We start from the raw sequence: 19066 nt of genomic DNA, 5'->3' as shown, positions 1-19066 counted from the left end.
TCAAGACTGCTTTTCAGTTGGTCTTCAGTGGAAGTTGCTCACAAGTTGTAGCTCAGCCATGCTAGTACTGAAACTTTGAGCAGTGGCCCTTCCCCCAGGGTGCTGCCTCAGCCTCTCTCTAGAACCTTGAAAGCTTTTTAAAAACACTTCTTCGATGAAATCAGGAGCAAGACTTAAAGCAAAATATGGCTGTTGGCATATTTCCTCTTAATGCCCTTAACTTTTTTCTTGCAAGGGATCCTAGGATATTGGAATGAACCTCGGGTCCTATGTTTTTGGGAAGTGGTACTGGATGATCCTTATGCTTCTCCATGTCTGAGAAATACCTTCAACTGCCACTTGCTACCTACTCACTTCCCTGGCCACACCAGTGTTTCCAATGTGTAATAATAATTTGTAATCGTAGTAATAATAATTATTATAGTAATAATAATGTAATAGTAATGTTCCATTACTGGCATAGATTTTATGTTCAGCCTGTGAAAATGAAACTTGCTTTTAGAAGGCAGTGACTATGCCTCTTATACCTCTTATAGGAATATTCAGGCAAACTTTGCAGGATGCGATTAACACAAGGGAATTTATTCTCTTGCTTCAGGCTAATTTAAGTGTTTAACTTTCTGGGGTATAATACTTCTACACAAGCAAGGAGGAATGTGACAAGAAGCTGATGATCTGCCTTTAAGAGGCATATTAGCCTAGGTAGGACAAAACTAGTTGGTAGCACAGTGCAGAAGCAGCAATTCAGGACTATTGGCTTCTCTGGCTTTGTGAGGGACTAATGGGATCTTGGACAGATATCTGCAACCCATCTTTCCTTTTGGAAGCTCTTGGGAAATAATTCTTACCCTTGGTAATATCTGTTGATAGACCTGCACACAAATATTGCGTTTGCAGTGAGATGTGTCAGGCTTATGGTGCCAATATAGTATGAGACTCTTGCTTTTTCAAGGGCAAAAGATTTGTATTATAAAAACATGCAGATCCTATTGACAGAGTGACCGAGGAGTTAGGGAAATAATTTGCCTTTTTTGGTTACTTTTTTTTTTTATATTTCTTTTGGTTTATATTTCTTCCCAAGCAAGGTGGAGACGTGTGGGGTAGCTGCAAAATGTAGCTCTTTTATAGTATAGTGCTCTAGGAGAAGAAAGAGGAAGAAAAGAGCATAGTACAGTGTAGAAAACAGCAGCACTTTGTGTGCCATAATCATCATCCCTAATGCTCTCCTTTTGAGTGCCTTATGTATGAGGAATCCAAGCCAAGCAGAACAATTCCTGCTTGGAATGGCAATACACAGTGATGCTGGGGTGCACCATAGGCTGAACATATAATTCTCTAGCTATGTACTTTTCAGCATCTGCCCCTCTATATCCTGCACACTGGGATTTGTATATAGTGGTTGTTGTTTGGGGTTTTGTTTTTTTTTTTTTGGTGTTTTTTATGTGGTGTTTTTTGGGGAGGGTTTGGGTGTGTGTGGTGTGGGGTTTTTGTGGTTTTTTTTTTTTTTACTTACTTGTCTGTAAAGTGGTAGAACAATCAGAGCTGACATTGAGTTATCTGGGCTTGGAACAGGACTGCAGAGAAGAGCATGCCCAACCCAGGATAGCTTACATTAGAAATTTTCAACTTAGGAGCCCCTGTTGTAATTTTCTTTGCTTCGTCCCTTATCTGTTCTCCTTTCAGGTTTGACCATGCCGAGGTGACAGAAAAAGAAATGCATGAAGGAGCATGCTTAGCTCCTGCTAAGTCCTGTTTAGCACACAGTTCAATGTCACCTACAGAAAAGTTAGTTGTATCTTCTGAACTGAAATCTCACTTCTAGATATACTGGAGGGTGTGGATATGCAAAGGCTTAATTTGCAGTCACAAGGATGCTGGTGTAATCTCAACTCCACCAGTCTTTTCTCTAGGAAATGGTAACTCCATCCTTGTGTAGAGTGTTTCATAAAAAAGATACACTCTTGCTTTCTGAGCTGCCTTCAGGATAAGAGAAGCATAGTGGTTACCGGAATGACAAGCAGTTTGTTGGCAGCACACCTGCATAAGAATCTATGCATGTGGGGATCCACATGCAGATGGTATGCATTCTTCTAATGCTAATCATAAGCACACTTAAGTTTACTGTCCTGGAAAAACATGTGCGTTGCATAAGAATCACAGGTGAAGAGATGAATACATGTGTATGCGTGTACATATATACAGCAGCATGCATACAGGTACTGTTTACAGATGTGTATAAACCCATACATATGCCCATAGTAGGTACCAGTGCACAGATCTGCTGTTCAGATCTGTATGTGAAGATGTAAATACATATGCTTTCTTATGCATGTATGCAGAGCATATGGATATGTTTATGTAAATGCAAATATATATAGGCACCTATTGGAAAAAATATATAGCATGTATGTTGATTATATGTCCAGACATCACAACCAGTCCTGCACTGAGGAATACATATGTGTCCTTGCTTCCAGGATTTTTTACAAGTTTTGTGACTATGTCAGCCATTTCCTCTTATTCCTCTCTTTTTTTTTTTTTTTTTTTTTTTTTTTTTTTTTTTTTTTTTTTTTCATTCAGTGGCCAATGTAACACACAGACAATCTTCCTTGGTATATTAGAAAAAGAATGGCTGGCTGATTTCTATGTATTTTGTGATTTTTCTGACATCACTTGCTCTATGCAAGGGAAATTAAACTGCCATAGAGGATAAACACTTTGTTCTTTAAAAGTGCCACATAGATTAAATAATAATTTCTATCATTCTAGTCAGTGCGGTCTGGGTAATAGCAAGAGTAGAGCCCCTTTCATAATCCCCTCCTCCAAAGAAGGTGACTCCAGAAATGCAAGTTCACCATGTTCTGAGACCTTTTGCTGCTGCCACAGTAGTGTCTCAGTGCTCAGTAAAGGTTGCTATGGAAAGGTTGTTGGGACTTCAGTGACAAAAGTGGATGGGCAGTCCAGTTAAACAGAAAGGATTAAAAGATTTAAATGGAGAATTTGGGCCAAATAATAGCTAAGGCAGATTTTGTTTTCTGCCTGTTAGTGTTTGAACAATATAAGCTCTATAGCTCTGCTTAAGATCTGCTATAGATCTTTTTAAAGCTGTAAGATAGTACTGAGCAAAACAGAAAATGAAAGACAATGTTGTAAATTAGGCTTGTATCAAATAAGCTTTCTTAGATGTGAGATCAGTCTCCCTTCTATGCAGAACTAAGCTCCAATAGAGGAGATGGCAACCCTGTGTCTGGATGCATTAAAATGGTATTGTAGAAAAGGTAAACAAAATGAGGGAAAAGTTTATTGCCATTTCATACTTACATTATTGAATTTTAAAGTTGAAAGAGCTTAGTAGATTATTTACACTGATCTGTGTCACCAAAACATTTCCTCCAGCTATTCCTTAGGCACAGGTATTAATTAGAAAAAAGAGACATTCTTTCTGACCATCTATTGACTTGCTGTATGAATTGGCCCAGAATTTTCAGTTCCTTCTATTTTGCTTTCTCTTTCTGTAAATAGGGGATAGTGTCCCTTAATGGGAGAGTAGGAGATGATGCAGTGGGTTTATGTCAAGACACTAATAATCACAAAGTACCTTAAAACACTGTAGGAATTTCTTATGGAAAGGGTTTCTAAAATGGAGAGATGTATTTTTTCCATCTCCCTTTGGGCAAAAGCTTACCCCTCTTTTTATTATTTTTTCTTTCTTTTAATCTTTTAATTATTTATTTATTTTATTTTAAGAAAGGGAAACAAACATAGTGATAGACTCACTCCAGAAACAGAACAGTATTGAGAGCTCTCTGCATTTTGCAGTATCAGTTCTAGTGTGCTGGGAACCAGCTAATCAGCTGCCTCTTTTTGTCTGATGCTCAGCGCTGACTCCAGCTCCGACCTCTCTCCTTATGGAAGAGCTCTCACAGCTCCTGATTGCAGCACCCCACCTACTTTGAGAAGGAAGTGTAATCTGGTGCTGAATGGGGTGTTTAGGCCCTCATCTGTCTCCCATTTCTGCTTCTCATTTCAGTGCTTCCACTGAAAAATGTCAGCTTTTTTTTTCCTTTTGTTTCTTTCCCCTTTCACATGCTTTCCTTTAATGTTCTCTCAGTGCAGTAGCAGCCTTCTGGCTGCGCTGACTGCTTCCCCCTCCCCTTTGCTCCCCCAGGGAGCAGCTGGACTTAGACTCCATGCACACAGCTTCCAGATCAAAGCAAGAGATGAAGGTGAAGTTTTACCAGCAGTCCCCGTGGGCTCTGGCAGTACCACTGGGCTCTTTGCACACTTTTAATACTATTCCCCAGGAAATCTGTAAAGACGGTGGGGGCTTGGAAAACAGTTTTGTCAGTAAGGGTTTCTTTGGAGGCCAGGTGAGACCATGTGCGCAGGTGAGGGAGAGCTGTCCCATTCCCAGCCACCCTTTATTGATTTTAGACAGTCGCACTGTGCACTAAAGCTGTGACTGGTGCAGCTGGGTGCTTTCTGAATGTATAGATGTACTAGACGTTTTGGCATCATGGTAACTGGGACTTAGTCCCAAAGAGAAGATAAATTCCCTTCTGTCCCCTCATCCGTCTCCCCCCCTTCCTTTTGTTAGTGCTGGAAGTTGTAGAGCTGGAGGTCACAACTGAGTTTTTAGATCCATGTAGGAGAAAGATGTGAAAGTATTTCTGTTTTTTTTCTTGCATCAAGGTGGGGTTATGACAGTATTTTTCTCTTCATGTCTCTTTTAGGTAGAGAATTTATCACATTGGCCCATCCAGAAAATATTCAAGCAAATACTTAGCTCATCACCTCCCTGTTTATGCAAAACATAAGGCCCAGTGTAGATAAATGTTTGGGGAATCCTACCTGTGGAGGGTTTGAGCTTTGTTCCATGCCTTGGAGTTTGAACAGAGATGAGCATCTCTCATCAGAGAGAAGCCCATTTTGGCAGGATTTTGCACTGGGAAACAAGAGAGATGTTAAAAAATAGTTTAGAAACTCATAGTATTTCAGTCTAGATATATGGAAACAGGTCCTCCTCCTCCTCTCCAGTCCACCTAGACCTGTGTAGTGCACTGTGACAGATGGTGTCAGTCATAGGATAGTGCCATCTTGCCGATGGCACTTCTTCAGCAGACCCAGAGTGCTTTTGCTCCCTTGCAGGAGGAGAGCCTAGCTGAAGGCATGCCTCTGCTTTGGCAAGGAGATGCCAATGCCCCTATGACCTTTGTGCTAAGGCTGCGAGAAGGAGACAGATGGTGGGATGCAGCACCCCCAGATGCTATCATCCAGCTACAGTGACACCACTTAAAGTTCATGAACTAACTCTACACTATAATAAATCCACTAAATGCTTCCTCTATTGCTCTAACTGCATTGTTATTTGAGCAGTGCTCACTTTTAAGCATGTTCTTTTCTCTAGGTAATGGTAAATGTTTTTTATTTGTTTTTTGCTGTACAAGCGACAAAAACATAGAAAATGCCACTGTGGTTGGCACAGTTTGCCTAGCACGTTGGAAGCCTAGACAGTGAGACTAATGCTTGACTGGCTTGTGGAGACTGAACTGCCTTCTTGTACCTGCCAGGGACATTGTTGTGAAGCAGGCTCAAGGCATATTGGCTAGGAAAGATAGATAGTGGGGAAAAACTGCATACCTGTACGTGAGCAATATCTATTCGGTATTTTCATGGAAAACTTTAAACAGTGGTGTTCTCATTAAAACACATTTTATCGCTGAAATGAAAAGCTGAGTGAAATGAAGAATTTCTGTCCCAAACAAGGTTCCTCCAGCCCACATTTGTTTTCACTGCTGCTGGTAAGATTTTTTTAAAAAATTGAAATATCTCAAAACTTCACAACTGAATTCACATGTAATATTCTGGTATTCCCCAAATCAAATTATTTCATATTAATTACTGAGCTAATCCCAGATGCTCTAGAGCCAGTTTAGTAAGGACTGTATTTTCCTATCCAGTGCAGTTCCATGTGGCAGGCATCCTGTAGGGCACTTGCGGCCCATTCTCCTATAGGGGCCAGAGTATTTGGTCAAGCTGCTTTATGGTAAAACCAGTCATGTGTCTCTTCTGATGTCAGGAGGGACACTGACATTGTGTCACATGAAAGTATTTTCCTGAAAAGTGCAGACTAGAGGTAAAAATGGGGACCACTATTGAAAGTAAATGCAGTGCCTGGGAAATACTGTTTTATGTTAAGGCAAGTTCATACGAAAGCTTTCTGTTAAGTTTGATGAAACTAAATGTGCCATTTTGGGTTGCAACTGCTTGAAGTGAAGCATTTAATTGCTAATTCTCTGTTAGGAAAATGGAATTCTGTGTTAGAAAGCCATCCTGATGCAAACATCTATCCAGCCATATTAAGCAGATTGGTTTCCTGAGATGGGTCTTTTGTACTTGCACAACCTTAGCTGGATTTGAAATACAATGAAATTGCTAAGTGGAGTGTTATTTGCTAAGTCATTGTCTGATACAGTTTTCAGTGTCTTGTGTAATAAGGTTCAAGCCTTAAATGATCGATGGGGCCATCCTAAAATAATTCCTCTCTGCCTTTCAGATAAAATCCTTAAGACACTTGACAGTAATCATTTCCTCACATACTCATCACTGAACCAAGCTAGACAGATTTAGCTTGTGCTAGCTAGACAAATCTGAGATTTTGGGATGCGTTTGGGAGGAGCAGAGCATTCTGTAACTGGTGAATGTCTATATAAGCTCAATACAGAACGGAATGTAATTGAAGTCAACTACTGCATGCTGGTAAATAAGCTTCTGTGATGATTTTTTTTTCTTTTCTTTTTTTTTTTTTTTTTAAACTCTAAAAAAGCTGTCAAACTTTCATTAGCTAGGAAGTTAATTTGTAAATTTAAGCTCTTCAAGTTTGTGAGATGTCAGAATTGTGTCAATATAAGGTTTATTCTGCCTTTCTGTGCATTGAACACTAGGAAAATCTTTAGCTACATAGTAATTTCCCCTTTCTCATGTCCCGCCCCCCCAACACAGAAACACATGAAATATAACTGGAATGGACCATGAGAGGTTATTTAATCCTTTCCACTTCCACTGTCCCAAGACAAAAATCAATGACATCTCTGTGAGTCTTGACAGCAATTTGTTTAACCTGTAATTAAAGGTCTCCAGTGATGGTTGCTCCTCAGGCAATCTCTTCCAGTGCTTCACTGTTCTTAAATTAAAAAAGCTTTTCCTAACATCAATTCTAACACTGTCTTGCTGTAATTTTTGTCCATTATTTGTTGTCCTTTTCAGCGTAGATACAAAGAACAGATTGTTCATTTCTGCTTTGTAGCAGCCTTTTTATATTTGAACACTGTTATAATGTCTCCTTGCAGTTTTCTTTATGTTAAAAAGAAGCAGCACTTTCAATCTTTCTTCTATTTTCTATACCTCTGGTTATTCTCATTGCTTTCCTCAGGTCTCTTTACAGTAGCCCCACTCCTTTCTTGAAGTGCAATTCCCCAAACTGGACATGATCTCCAGCACAGTACAGCACTGTCTCCTATGTCACCATACATTCCAGGATGCGTCATTCAATCCACCCAGTGAATTATTTTCTGTGTGTAACTATTAAGTGTTTCTTTTTTTTTTTTTTTTTTTTTTTTTTTTTTTTTTTTTACCTCTAGACTATACAGGCTCAATGTAGAGCATAGAATTTCCTCATTATTTTATATGCTTGAATATTTGTAAAATACAGACATATCTCCTCTATGCTATTCTTATATCCAGAGCCACGCCCAAGGTACAAGTTGATTTTTAGGATTAGCATAAAGTATGCCTGTGTTTATGGCCTGTGGCACAAGTAAGGAGCATCACAGCTGGCTGTCTCAGCTTCCCTGTCCTGGAGCTTTTATTCTTTTCTGTTGCTAGGCCAAAGGAAGGTTGAATAGAACATTAAGAGAGAAGTTCCAGTTTGTGCACCTGAATCCACATGCTTTAAACACTTTGCCATGACACAAAGACAAACTCTGCTACTGTCAAATATCAATCAGTTACTTTTCCCCTTAAATATTAACAAGTGTCAGGTAGTTTTTGAGGAACCGACTGAGAAATCTAAGTCTAATTTCTCAGAGCATTTCTTTTAGCATTAGCAGTAAAACCAAAATTTCTCCTTGTCTTCAGTTACAACTTTTGGCTAATGAGCACTCTACAAAACCATTTCCATGGTCTCAAGTTGGCCACCATGATATGAGGAATATATATTTGAAAATATTGAGTTTAGGTGGCTTTCTCAGCATTGCTTAGAAAATCTGTTGAAGAGTGATATTTAAAGAAATCCAGAAACTATATGTTCCTTCCTAGATCCCTTTCTTCACTTATTGAAGAACTTGAAGTTTCTGTATCAAGGAAAGAAGAGGACTTGACGCTTCCACTGCAAAAGAGCATTCATCCTCTAATCATAATCCATGCTACAACCAATTCTACTTAATCTTACTGCTGCCTATGCTGTGCCTTTTTGGTAGTTGAGAAAACAACTTTAGTCTTTGAGGCTAATATAGAATCCTTCAGCAGCATTTCTTTTGTAACTATAAAGGCTTCTCCCCTCTCTAAACAGTGTCATGCTTTTTTTCACAAATATATATATATATATATATATATATATATAAAATTTCTAATATTCCCATCATGTTTGTCTCAAGATGCAATTATAGGATCTGCTATTCCCTTTGAAATAAAGATTTTCTTTAGCAGTAGACCAAATGAATTATCAGCCAGTGTATCCCAGCATGGAGGATGAAGGAATCCACCCATGCGATAAAATAAATTCTGTCCTTGTTTACTACCTGTTAAAAGGAAGGGATCCAAGAAGTAGGTCATTTCACAACCCTGCTTTTCTGTAGTTTGAATGCTGCAATGAAACACCAAGAGTAAGTAAGGCTGTAGAGCATTTGACATTTTAGTTGCTTAGCAATACTTAAACTCAAGAAGCAGCAGCCTCAGTATATGTAAAAATGTATTGTACAGCTCTAGACACATATTAGAGCTTCAATAAATAGCTGTAAAGCAACTTTTTTTCCCTTAAAGTTTGGAATCTCTCTCATTCATATATTTGGTTGGTTGTAAGGCAAAAAAATCCTAGATCTTATTCCAAAAAGGCATAGGTGGAAATGTTTGGTCTTTATCTTGGTATGTTCCAAGATGAATGATAAGGCAGCAAGATGGACCTTGATCTGCCTTAATCTATTTAAGTTTGCTCTGGGATACCCTGTCAGTGGTTTAGGTTGATGTTAACTCTGTAGAAACTCTGAGCACACTCCAATGTTCTGAATTCTCATGAGAAGCAAGGGCTAATTTTTTGGCTTAGAGTTGTGGCCACAGTGAAGTACTGATCCTCTGTTGTCAGTATCTCTTAAGGAAACATTCTCACTAGACTAGTTGAAGAAATTCCACCCTGCCTTTTCAGCCCTTTATTATTGGCCCCTTGAATCCCTTTTTTTTTTTTTTTTTTATATATATATATATATATATCCTACTTCAGGGAGTGCTTCTCTGTATCTTCCTATAAGTCTTCTGAAACTAAATAAATCTCTTTTCTCTTCTGGAGATTTCCACAAAACTTGAAGTTATTCAGAACCTATAATTGATTTGTAAGGTGTAAAAAAAACTTGTAGGGAAGCTTGAAATAGTTTTGCCTTATTTTTTTTTTAGCATTCTACTCACCATATTCCTATTTTTAGCTGAATAAATACATGTTCTTTGTTAAACATATTTCAGATGAAATGTAGGATTGCATTACTTCAGTCAACATAGCACAAATATTATTTATGACTTATTTGTTTGGTTTCAGTTACTTATTATCATTGTTTAATGCATTGTTTTTCATGACGGGTAAATTAACTCCTTCAGTGTGGTGAATGGTGGTTATTGGTAAATGTTTGTTTATTACCTGAATACAGTTGTTATCACAGTGAACCATCAAATTTGTTTAGACCGGGTATGCACAGTCCACATACAGTTCTTTAAGTATAGCATCTTTAGTTACTCATCACTGAAGCCTTGGATTGCTGCGTACACAGTCTGTCCCAAACACAAAGTAAAGACTGTTAGCTGGATGTGTTTGTTTCTACTTGCTGGTCTGGGCAGGCAAAAACACATAGTTCTTGTAAACCAGCTGATAAACTGTCATTTATTAAGCTGCAGAAACTTGTCTGGTTCAGTGCAGGTGCCTTTAAGGAGTTCTTAGGCTCTAGGCTGAACGTCTCACAGTTAGCCCTTCCGAGAAGTGATATAGGCAGTTGATGAAGGGGGGTAGGCTGTGACAAAAAAAAGATATTGGTGATACACAAGATGCATTAGGTGAACAACTGGGCTGAACTTCAGAGGTGCTCTTTCTAGCTAGCTATACTATGCAGCCTTCATGTTATTGCCCTTTTTTATGATGGTTATGATGGTCATTTTCTAATTCACCAGGCTATCAATGGCCATTCCCCTTTGGAACACGTCTATGTCCAGCCTGCACTAAACCCCATGTTTCCTGCTTAATAGCACCAACTTGGAGAGAAATTTTTATATTGACTACAGCACATCATTTTTCCTCACTTTTGTTGCTCCCTCTCTATATGCATTTTTGCTTGATTGCAGAGAGTTGCTTTTCATCACTGTGAAAAGCCATCTGATTAGAGCTCTCATTAACCCATGAGTGAAGCTTCTTATAAGTTTAGCTGGAGAAATTCCTTGAATGCTTCAGAATTGCAAAGTTGCCATTTTTAAGAAAACTCAAAACTAGATTGCCAATTTGTTTTAGCTCAGCTTAAAACAAACTCTTCTTTCTCAGCAGATTTAAAGGAAACCTAATTTACTGTATATCTTTTTATCCCTCAAAATGTCTCAGATGTCATGGAATTCTACTGCTGATTATAAGAGACTGTGTGTATTTGGACTATCCTGTCCCTGATAGGATACATACAGATGTATATAGATATATCTATCTATACTGGTCCAATTCATTAAACAAAGGCATTGAACAGTCAAAATATTCTTCTTCTAAACTGTATTTAGAACCAGTCCTCATGGAAAAGGAAAAAACCAATTTTTTCGTTGTCCTAATTTCATTTTTGGAATATAAAGCAATTTTAAGATTGGAAACATGAAGGCTACTTCTCAAATGCTCTGTGCATAGCTTTTACTAGTCATTTTCTTCCCCTTCTTTTTTCTACCTTTCTTTCTAGAACAACTGTAAAGTAGATGTGTATGTTCATGCCAGGAATCATCTCCTTGACTCCCTTAGGCCTCTCGACCTTCTCTGATACACATATCAGACATGGGATGAACTCAAGCTTGTGTCTGTTTAAACAGGCAAGATTGGCTTTGTTCAGAAAGCCATCTGATGAAAATGGACAAAGTCATGGGTGCTGCTTTCATTTGCTCATTTCTAAGTCGTTATGGAAGTTGTTATGTCCCAGAGTGGCACTAGAAGACTATGTCCTAGTGAGTGACAGCTAAGTCAGTCATGGCCTCATTTGGAGTGAGAGACGTGTGGGCTTCAGTCATCATCTTGGTATATTCTGAGGAGCCCTCAAGTTATTTCAGAGATTATTGGTAAAACGAGACTATGAGATAGGAAGCGTTATACAGATGACAGGTTCTACTGCTGGCAGACAACTTCCTCTGTGAAACATAAAAATGTTTCGTCTCTGGCTTGCAGCAGGTGACTTGCTAAGAAACTAGTTCTTGAAATTCATATATTTAGAACTATAGAATCAAATGGTTTTGTCCCTTTTACTTTCTTTCCTTTTTAATGGTAGATTGCAACTTAGGATCACAAACATATTAAAAAACTCTCACTGAAAGCACTGGTAGCAAGCAGACCAGTATTGACACAAGCATCTTCTCCTTTACCAGGTAGTTTTAACATTTGGGAAGGATGTGTTTCATCTGTCCTGAAAAACTGCACTGAAGCAAGCATCTGTTGATTTCATTAAAACACAAAGATTCATAGGTTATGAGGCCAGAAAGAGCCATTATGATAATCTAGGCTGATTTGCTATGTAATTAATTCCTGTCTCACTATGTCTTTTAGAGAATGCAAGATACTATTTTAATTTAAAGTTTGCCAGTAGCAGAGCATACACCATATCCTGTAATGAATTATTTCAATAGCAAATTACCCTCATGTAAAAATAAGTCATAATATTTTAAAATATTAATTTCTCTAACTTCAGTTTCTAGCCCCTGGATCCCATTATTCCTTTGTCACATGGATTGAAGAGCCCTCTATTGCTGAATTCCATTTTCTGCACAGCTACTTATAGATTGTAATCAAATCACCTTTTAACCTCTACCTATTAAACAGACTGAATTTGAATGCTCTTCACTATAGGACATGCAGTCTAGTAATTTAATTGTATTCCTTTTTCTTGGTCTTGAACTTTTGGTTTAACAGTTGAACTGCAGATATCAGAAGCTGCCTTAGCATTTCACTGCCCAAGCCAAAGATGATGTTGTCTCTCTATTCCTTCTTCAGATTCACCTTGGTTTTACACCCAAGGATTTTCATCCTTTTGTTTATAGTGCTGAGAGTTCTGGTGTACCTGATTATACATCAAGATCTTGATGTCCAAATGTGGCTGTCAGTGATACCTCAAGTCAATTATGTGAACACTTGTACTTCTTCTTTAAACACAGATGCTTTTTAAATTTCTTAGGCTAGGTTGTGGGTTTGGGGTTTATTTGTAGAATAGCAAACAATTGAATAATAGAGATTCAGATTGGGGTGGACCTGTTTTTTTGAAAAGATCGAATTCAGAACTTTACTCAACACCTGCTTCCCCATACAAATGTTATTGTTATTACCAACCATGAATGAGACACTGCTGGACTTGCTACTCACAGATCAAGAAAATATCTTTGTAATATCTCCGTTAGCGATAGCTTTGGCTGAAGTGATCACAATAGTGTGGACTTTGGGACACTGCTGAGCACGCTGAAGATTAGTACTAAGACAAAAGTTTTAGATTTTAGCAGAGCAAACTTCAGCTTGCTCAGAGCTCAGTTGAAAAGTATTCTGTGGGAAGCTTGCATGGAGGATAAAGGAGCTAGAGAGTGCTGGGAGTTTTGCAAGAACACTCCTGGAAGCATGAAACCAGTTCAGCCCCTTTAAAGGTATGGAAAGTAGGTGAAGGAAGAGGCTATCCTGACTTAACTGCAAGCTTCTGAGTCTGCTCAAAACCAAAAAACAAGTATAGCAGAGATGGAAAAGCAGATGAATACCTGTTGAGAACTACAAAGGCCAGGGTGTGTGGTTCTCCACAGCCACCTCCTAGAAAACTGATGTGTTACGATCGAGACAAGTGGTCTGTGCAGCGGGTGGCTGATAGACTGCACCCAGAGGATGGTGGTATATAGCTCTTTTTCAAACTGGCAACATGTCACAAGTGGGGTTCGCCAGGGATTGATATTGGGCCCAACACTTTTTAATATCTTCATAAGTGATCTGAATGATAGGATCAAGTATACCCTGGCAAAGTTTGCTGATAGTACCAAACTGAGTGGGGAAATAGACGCTTTGGAAGGGAGAGCCACCTTGCAGGAAGACCTTGATAGGCTGGAAGAGTGGGCTAACAAGAACCTTATGGAGTTCAACAAAGACAAGTGTAAGGTCTTGCCTATGGGAAAACATTACCCAGGAATGCTGCACAGACTGGGATCTACGTGGCTGGGAAGCAACTCTGTAGAAAGGGACCTGGGGGTCCTGGTAGACAACAAGTTCAATATGCATGGAACAGTGTGCTGCTGCGTCAAAGCAAGCTAACAGGATGCTGTGTTGAGTCAACAAGGGCATCACCAGCAGAAATAAAGAAGTCATTATCCCACACTACTCAGTGCTTGTCAGGCTGCATCTTGAATACTGTGTTCAGTTTTGGCCCCCGCTTTACAAAAAAGATGTGGACAGGCTAGAGAGGGCCCAGAGAAGGGCCACAGAGATGATCAAGGAACTGGGAAGCCTCTTATATGAGGAAAGGCTGAGAGAACTTGGTTTGTTCAGCCTTGAGAATAGAAGGCTTAGGGGAGACTTTATCACCACGTTCCAGTGTTTAAAGGATGGCTACAAAGAAGATGGAGAATCCTTTTTTACAAGGAGTCACATGGAAAAGATGAGGGGTAATAAGTACAAGTTAAGCTTGGAGAAATTCCTATTGGACACAGGAGAAAAATTTTTCACAATGAGAACACCCAGCCACTGGAATAATCTCACAAAGGAAGTGGTGAATTCTCCAATTTAGGACATTTTTAAGATTCAACTGGACAGGGTGCTGGGCCATCTTGTCTAGACTGTACTTTTGCCAAGAAAGGTGGGACCAGATGACCCTTGGTCCCTTCCAACCTGGTATTTTATGATTCTGTGTTTCTTTTTGCCCTCTTCCCCAGGTCTTCCTTTGTGCTTGCTTTCTTAATCCTTTCTTTCAAACTTGCTCTCAGACCATTATAAGTGACTTTCTGGGTTGCAACTAACTCCATGTAATTTTCTCTAGATCCTTTGAAATTCTTCTGTTTCAAGGGTTCTCCCCAGATGTGGTGCTGGTATGACTAATGAAATACAAGATAGCCTGCAGCAAACACCAAATAAACCCAGAGGCGGACCCTCTGTATTTCCCCAGAAGAGATGGGAATTGTTACTCAAGTATCAAATACATGAAAGGGGGAGATGCGACTTTTACATGACTCAGCTGAGAGTTGGTAGCTGCTTATGTGTATGTGATCATATTCCTTCTGCCACCAACCTGCAGAGGCTGCTGAAAGCAGATCATTGAGTCATAGCTAGATACAATCCAGCGCCAGCCATCAATTGTATGTAGGGTATTCTGCTACTTTTCTGCTCCTCTCATATGTGGAAAAGCTGGGTACAAGATACAGAGGACTATTGCTTTGAGCAACTGTTAGTAATATCTTATAAAAGCAGTTCTTCTATGTTAGGATCATTAAAGTCACAGTTCATTCAGGCCTGGTATTCTCTTGGCCACCAAAGCAATTGCATACTGGGGTGAAACCAGAAATGCAGCATTGCGCCAAAGTGGTACCAGTTGGGGAGTCCTGTATGTACGTCCACAGGAACCCATTTTCAGTTACCTTCTTTCCCAGGCTGTCCATGCAGTGGGACAAGGAGTAGACTGTGCACAACCTACTGTACATGTAGATTCATTGAGAACATGAGAAAAGCCCTAGTGGGCCTGAAGAAAAGTCAAACCATTTACCTGGTATTCTGCCTGCAATAGTGGCAGATGCAAGTGCTATTTAGGGAGTGCATGAGCATGGCTACTCAGTGTTGCATTCCCCTTCCACTCCCACAGCGTCCACTGCTATTGGATTAAGATTTTTAGAAGGTCCATCCCGTCCTTTTCCCTTTAATATAACTTTGTGGACTTGCTGGCCACAATCTTTCTTCTTTTTTGAGCCTGCTGATGCTCTCTGCTTCCACAATCTCCTGTGGCAGCAAGCTCCAGAAGTTTACTACCCTTTGTGTATATAAGTGCTTCTAAAAATCCATTTTAAACTTATATTCTACAAGTTTCAGTGAGTGCCTCTAGTTCTATTATTGCTGGATTTGGCAAAGAGCAGTCCTACATTAACCTTCTTCATCTTCTGTAAACTTCAATAATTTTTTCTTAGCCCTGTTGTTTTCAGGCTATCCTCATAAAACATCCTGCTCCATCCTCTTAATTGTTCTATTTATTTTCCTCTTTACCCTCAGATCCTCTGTTTCCTTGAGATGCAGAGAGAGGACTGCATGCAGTGCTCAGAACTAGTGCCTGGCTGAGGTGCACCTTGTCTTGCAAGAGGGGGAGGCTGTAATGCACAGCCTTGCTGAGTCACTGGAAGGAGGTGTATGGTCTGTTCAAAGAGAGCATTTGGCATGCTTAATCCATAGAATGAAACTACTATGGTCCCACAGATTGAAAATATATTTTATTCCTGTTGCAGATATTAATAGACTTGATGTTTTTGAAGTCTGTGTAAGGGCAGACCGCTTTATTGGGAATTAGAGCAGAACAAGCTACTGTGGGTCAATACTGTCCTCTGCTGGGAGGAACTACAGCTTTGTGCCATTTCTCCAAATGGGAGTTAACAGCTGGCTTCTCTTTTCACTCTGATGTAGGGTGTTGCCTTTGCAACAGGAAAATCTGATGCTGTGCTGGCTGCACTGGGGAAAGTGTCCTTTAATGCTTCATGAAAGCTGGAAATTCTTCATTTGCCACAAATATGTTGAATTGTGATTTCATTTATTTTTCATCCTGAGGTCACCTACATTAGAAGCTTATCCCTCATTCTCTTTCTCATTTGCCTTTTAATATTTACTGCACACTCATTTCTCTGACTTTCATGTTCTATTTGTAGAATTAACAGTTCATATCTCCTTTCCTTTCTCTTTTCATAGCAAATTGCTGACAACTCATCCTGCTAGCATTTTGAAAGCAGAAAACAAATATGTGTATAGGTATACGCTATATGTAATAGACACAAAGTATTTTAAAATAATAACGCCTTAGAAGAAATTGGAGTCTTCAATAGTGTTGTAGAACATTAATTCAATCATGAATTCAAACATTCAATCATGTTGCAGTTGCAGTCTGCTAGTTGCAGAAATGCTTTTGCTTGCTGTATGTGCCACCTCTGGGTTTAGGAAGCACAGAAGGTGCTTGAGAGGAAGTACAGTTTACAAATATTTCGGTTTTGTGCCTTCTCCAGCCCTTGTCTCTTTGAGAATGGCACGGGGCAGAGGGGAGTCCTCTTTGCATGGAATTAATTCTATACCTGTGAGAAAGAGAAGGGCAGTAGGTCTGGAGTCCTGAGCAAGACAGGCATGCTTAGGAGTGCTTGTTTGTTTGTGTCTCTTCTCTTGGCTAATTTCCATCCATGTAGCAACAGAGAGTCCAGAGTTCTGGTCCTTAACCCAGGGAGAGTAAAAGTCCAGGCACTGAATATGTACAGGCTTTTATGTGTTAGCACAGAGAGCAGAGGTTTCTTGAAGTGAGGGTAAGCTATGCAGACATCTTCATAGCAGGCTTGTGCCTGTAACAATCTAAGATTTCTTGATCAGAGAAATTTTAAGTCTGTGTTTATTTTTTCTTGTAGCTCTTTAGGAGCCACAGGGCAATCACCAACAGTTCACAACAAATGTTTAAATTTTTTGCATCTCTCTTCTAGTAGTTAAGTGAGCTGATAGGAATAATAGGGAAATGACAGTGGTGATACAGAGTTCCCTGCTGTGGCTAGCAGAGATGGACATGGAGGTTACACTTTGTTATGTATTTTGTATGGGATTTATGCAAATATAACAGCATGATATCAGACACACACTGTATTTTATGTACAAAAGCTTTTACAGCAGAGTGGGCCTGTGGTAGAGTTAATTGTTCTCGCTGTCCTTCAGTTAAATGTTCTCTTCTACTTGCATATGTGATCTATAGTCATTGCAAAATACCCATTGCTGTCACTTCTAAACACACTCCTGGTTGTGCTCTCTCCCTCTGTCATCATGTCAGAGTCCTGCACTGTCTCCTACTGCCTTTTGGGAGAAGTTTATCTCCCATGGCTGAAAGTAATTGGGGTATTTGCACTGCATGGAGGATTGATGTATGATATTTTTCCTTGTGTCTGGCAGGTTGTTTATAAGAATAACGACATTCGTCTGGAGCTGTCTCGCTTGGCACGAATTGGTGATACTAAGATGAAGATCTACGGGGAAGTGAAATTCGTGTGTGAGAATGTGGCTACGCTGGATCCCATCAGCTTTGAGACACCTGAGGCCTATATTAGTCTGCCTAAATGGAATACCAAAAGGATGGGCTCCATCTCATTTGATTTTCGAACCACTGAACCCAACGGACTGATCCTTTTCACCCATGGCAAACCTCAGGAGAGGAAAGATGCCAGGAGCCAGAAAAATACAAAGGTAGACTTCTTTGCAGTTGAGCTTCTAGATGGGAACCTCTACTTGCTGCTGGACATGGGCTCTGGCACCATTAAAGTCAAGGCCACTCAGAAGAAAGCCAATGATGGAGAGTGGTATCATGTGGATATTCAACGAGATGGAAGATCAGGTAGAGTGATGACTTTTTCTTAAGTAGATTCATCTTTCAGATCCAGACCTAGGGTTCTGTATTATTTTTCAGAACCTTCAAAACCTTTTAGGTATGAGTCATCTTCTTAGAAAAACTCAGTGTTACTACAGTGATGTTTATCCAGCAAAGCAAAGTGAATGGCTAGGTTTTCATTAAATGTTTAGTGTGAACTTCAGATAGCATATCACAGGGGTAGTCTATTAATATTTTATTCACAATCTTTAGATATTCTGGACCTATCTTTGCAATTACATACATAATTACACTGATGACTTCTTTGTAGGCCATGGTAAGGTTTAATATCCTTCAGAACCATTATTATTTAGTTCTTGGTTTGAGAAAGTCTCACTGATCTACTTTGGGTTTTCATTCAAAAAGTAGAAACCAAATGATAACTTACTGCTGTGACCTAATATTACCATCTTCTCCTGGATCTTGTGTCTTCAAAGAGCAGGGGTTTGGGATCTTGTCATGAGGAAAATAAAAGGAATGGGCACAACCAGTGACAAAATTATGCAGCAAACCAGCCTTTTCATCCTATTCTGTTTGCTATCTTGTAGTTTTCAGTTACGTTTCTTTACTCTCCCTATGATGCCAAATTCTAGCCTTAACATCTGAGTCATCATTCGTTTCCTCACAGCTTCTCATTTTCAGAAATGTGATTTAGTTTATTTCTAATAATATACCTACTATGCAATACCAGGAGGTTATTTTGTTTGTTTCTAGTGCTGGATATCCAGCTAAGATGCTCATGATGTACACTGAAATTGTGTAAGGAAACAAAATGATCAAATACTGTAACTTTGTCTTGAGAGTATGTGAACAATTGTACTTGAATTCTTCCTGAACCGCTGGGATCTCAAAGCCTGGCCATATGTCTCTTCAAAGGGAATTTTTCTTATATTTGCAAGTGGATTTGGGATTTGTCTGGTGATCTCCAGATGATAGCTTTAGGTCCCTAATTTTATGCTTCCAGTTGCTGAATACCATCA

The 19066-nt window shown here is 39.4% G+C and overlaps 1 protein-coding gene across 24 annotated transcripts in view; it reads left to right on the top strand.

Annotated features, from left to right (window-relative positions):
• The window catches only part of NRXN3 (neurexin 3), a 991793-nt gene that overhangs the window by 273668 nt on the left and 699059 nt on the right, over positions 1-19066 (top strand). For all 24 annotated transcript variants that reach the window (XM_026849892.1, XM_026849889.1, XM_026849878.1 and 21 more), the window contains one exon: positions 17615-18053. In XM_026849892.1, coding sequence (XP_026705693.1) covers positions 17615-18053 — 439 coding nt within the window. The remainder of the gene's footprint in view (positions 1-17614; positions 18054-19066) is intronic.

Source organism: Athene cunicularia (genome assembly GCF_003259725.1).
Source record: "Athene cunicularia isolate RWA chromosome 5 unlocalized genomic scaffold, athCun1 chr5_part1, whole genome shotgun sequence".
Classification (NCBI taxonomy): Eukaryota; Metazoa; Chordata; class Aves; order Strigiformes; family Strigidae; genus Athene; species Athene cunicularia.
Note: the sequence above shows the minus strand (reverse complement) of the source record. Positions and strands in the feature narration are given on the sequence as shown.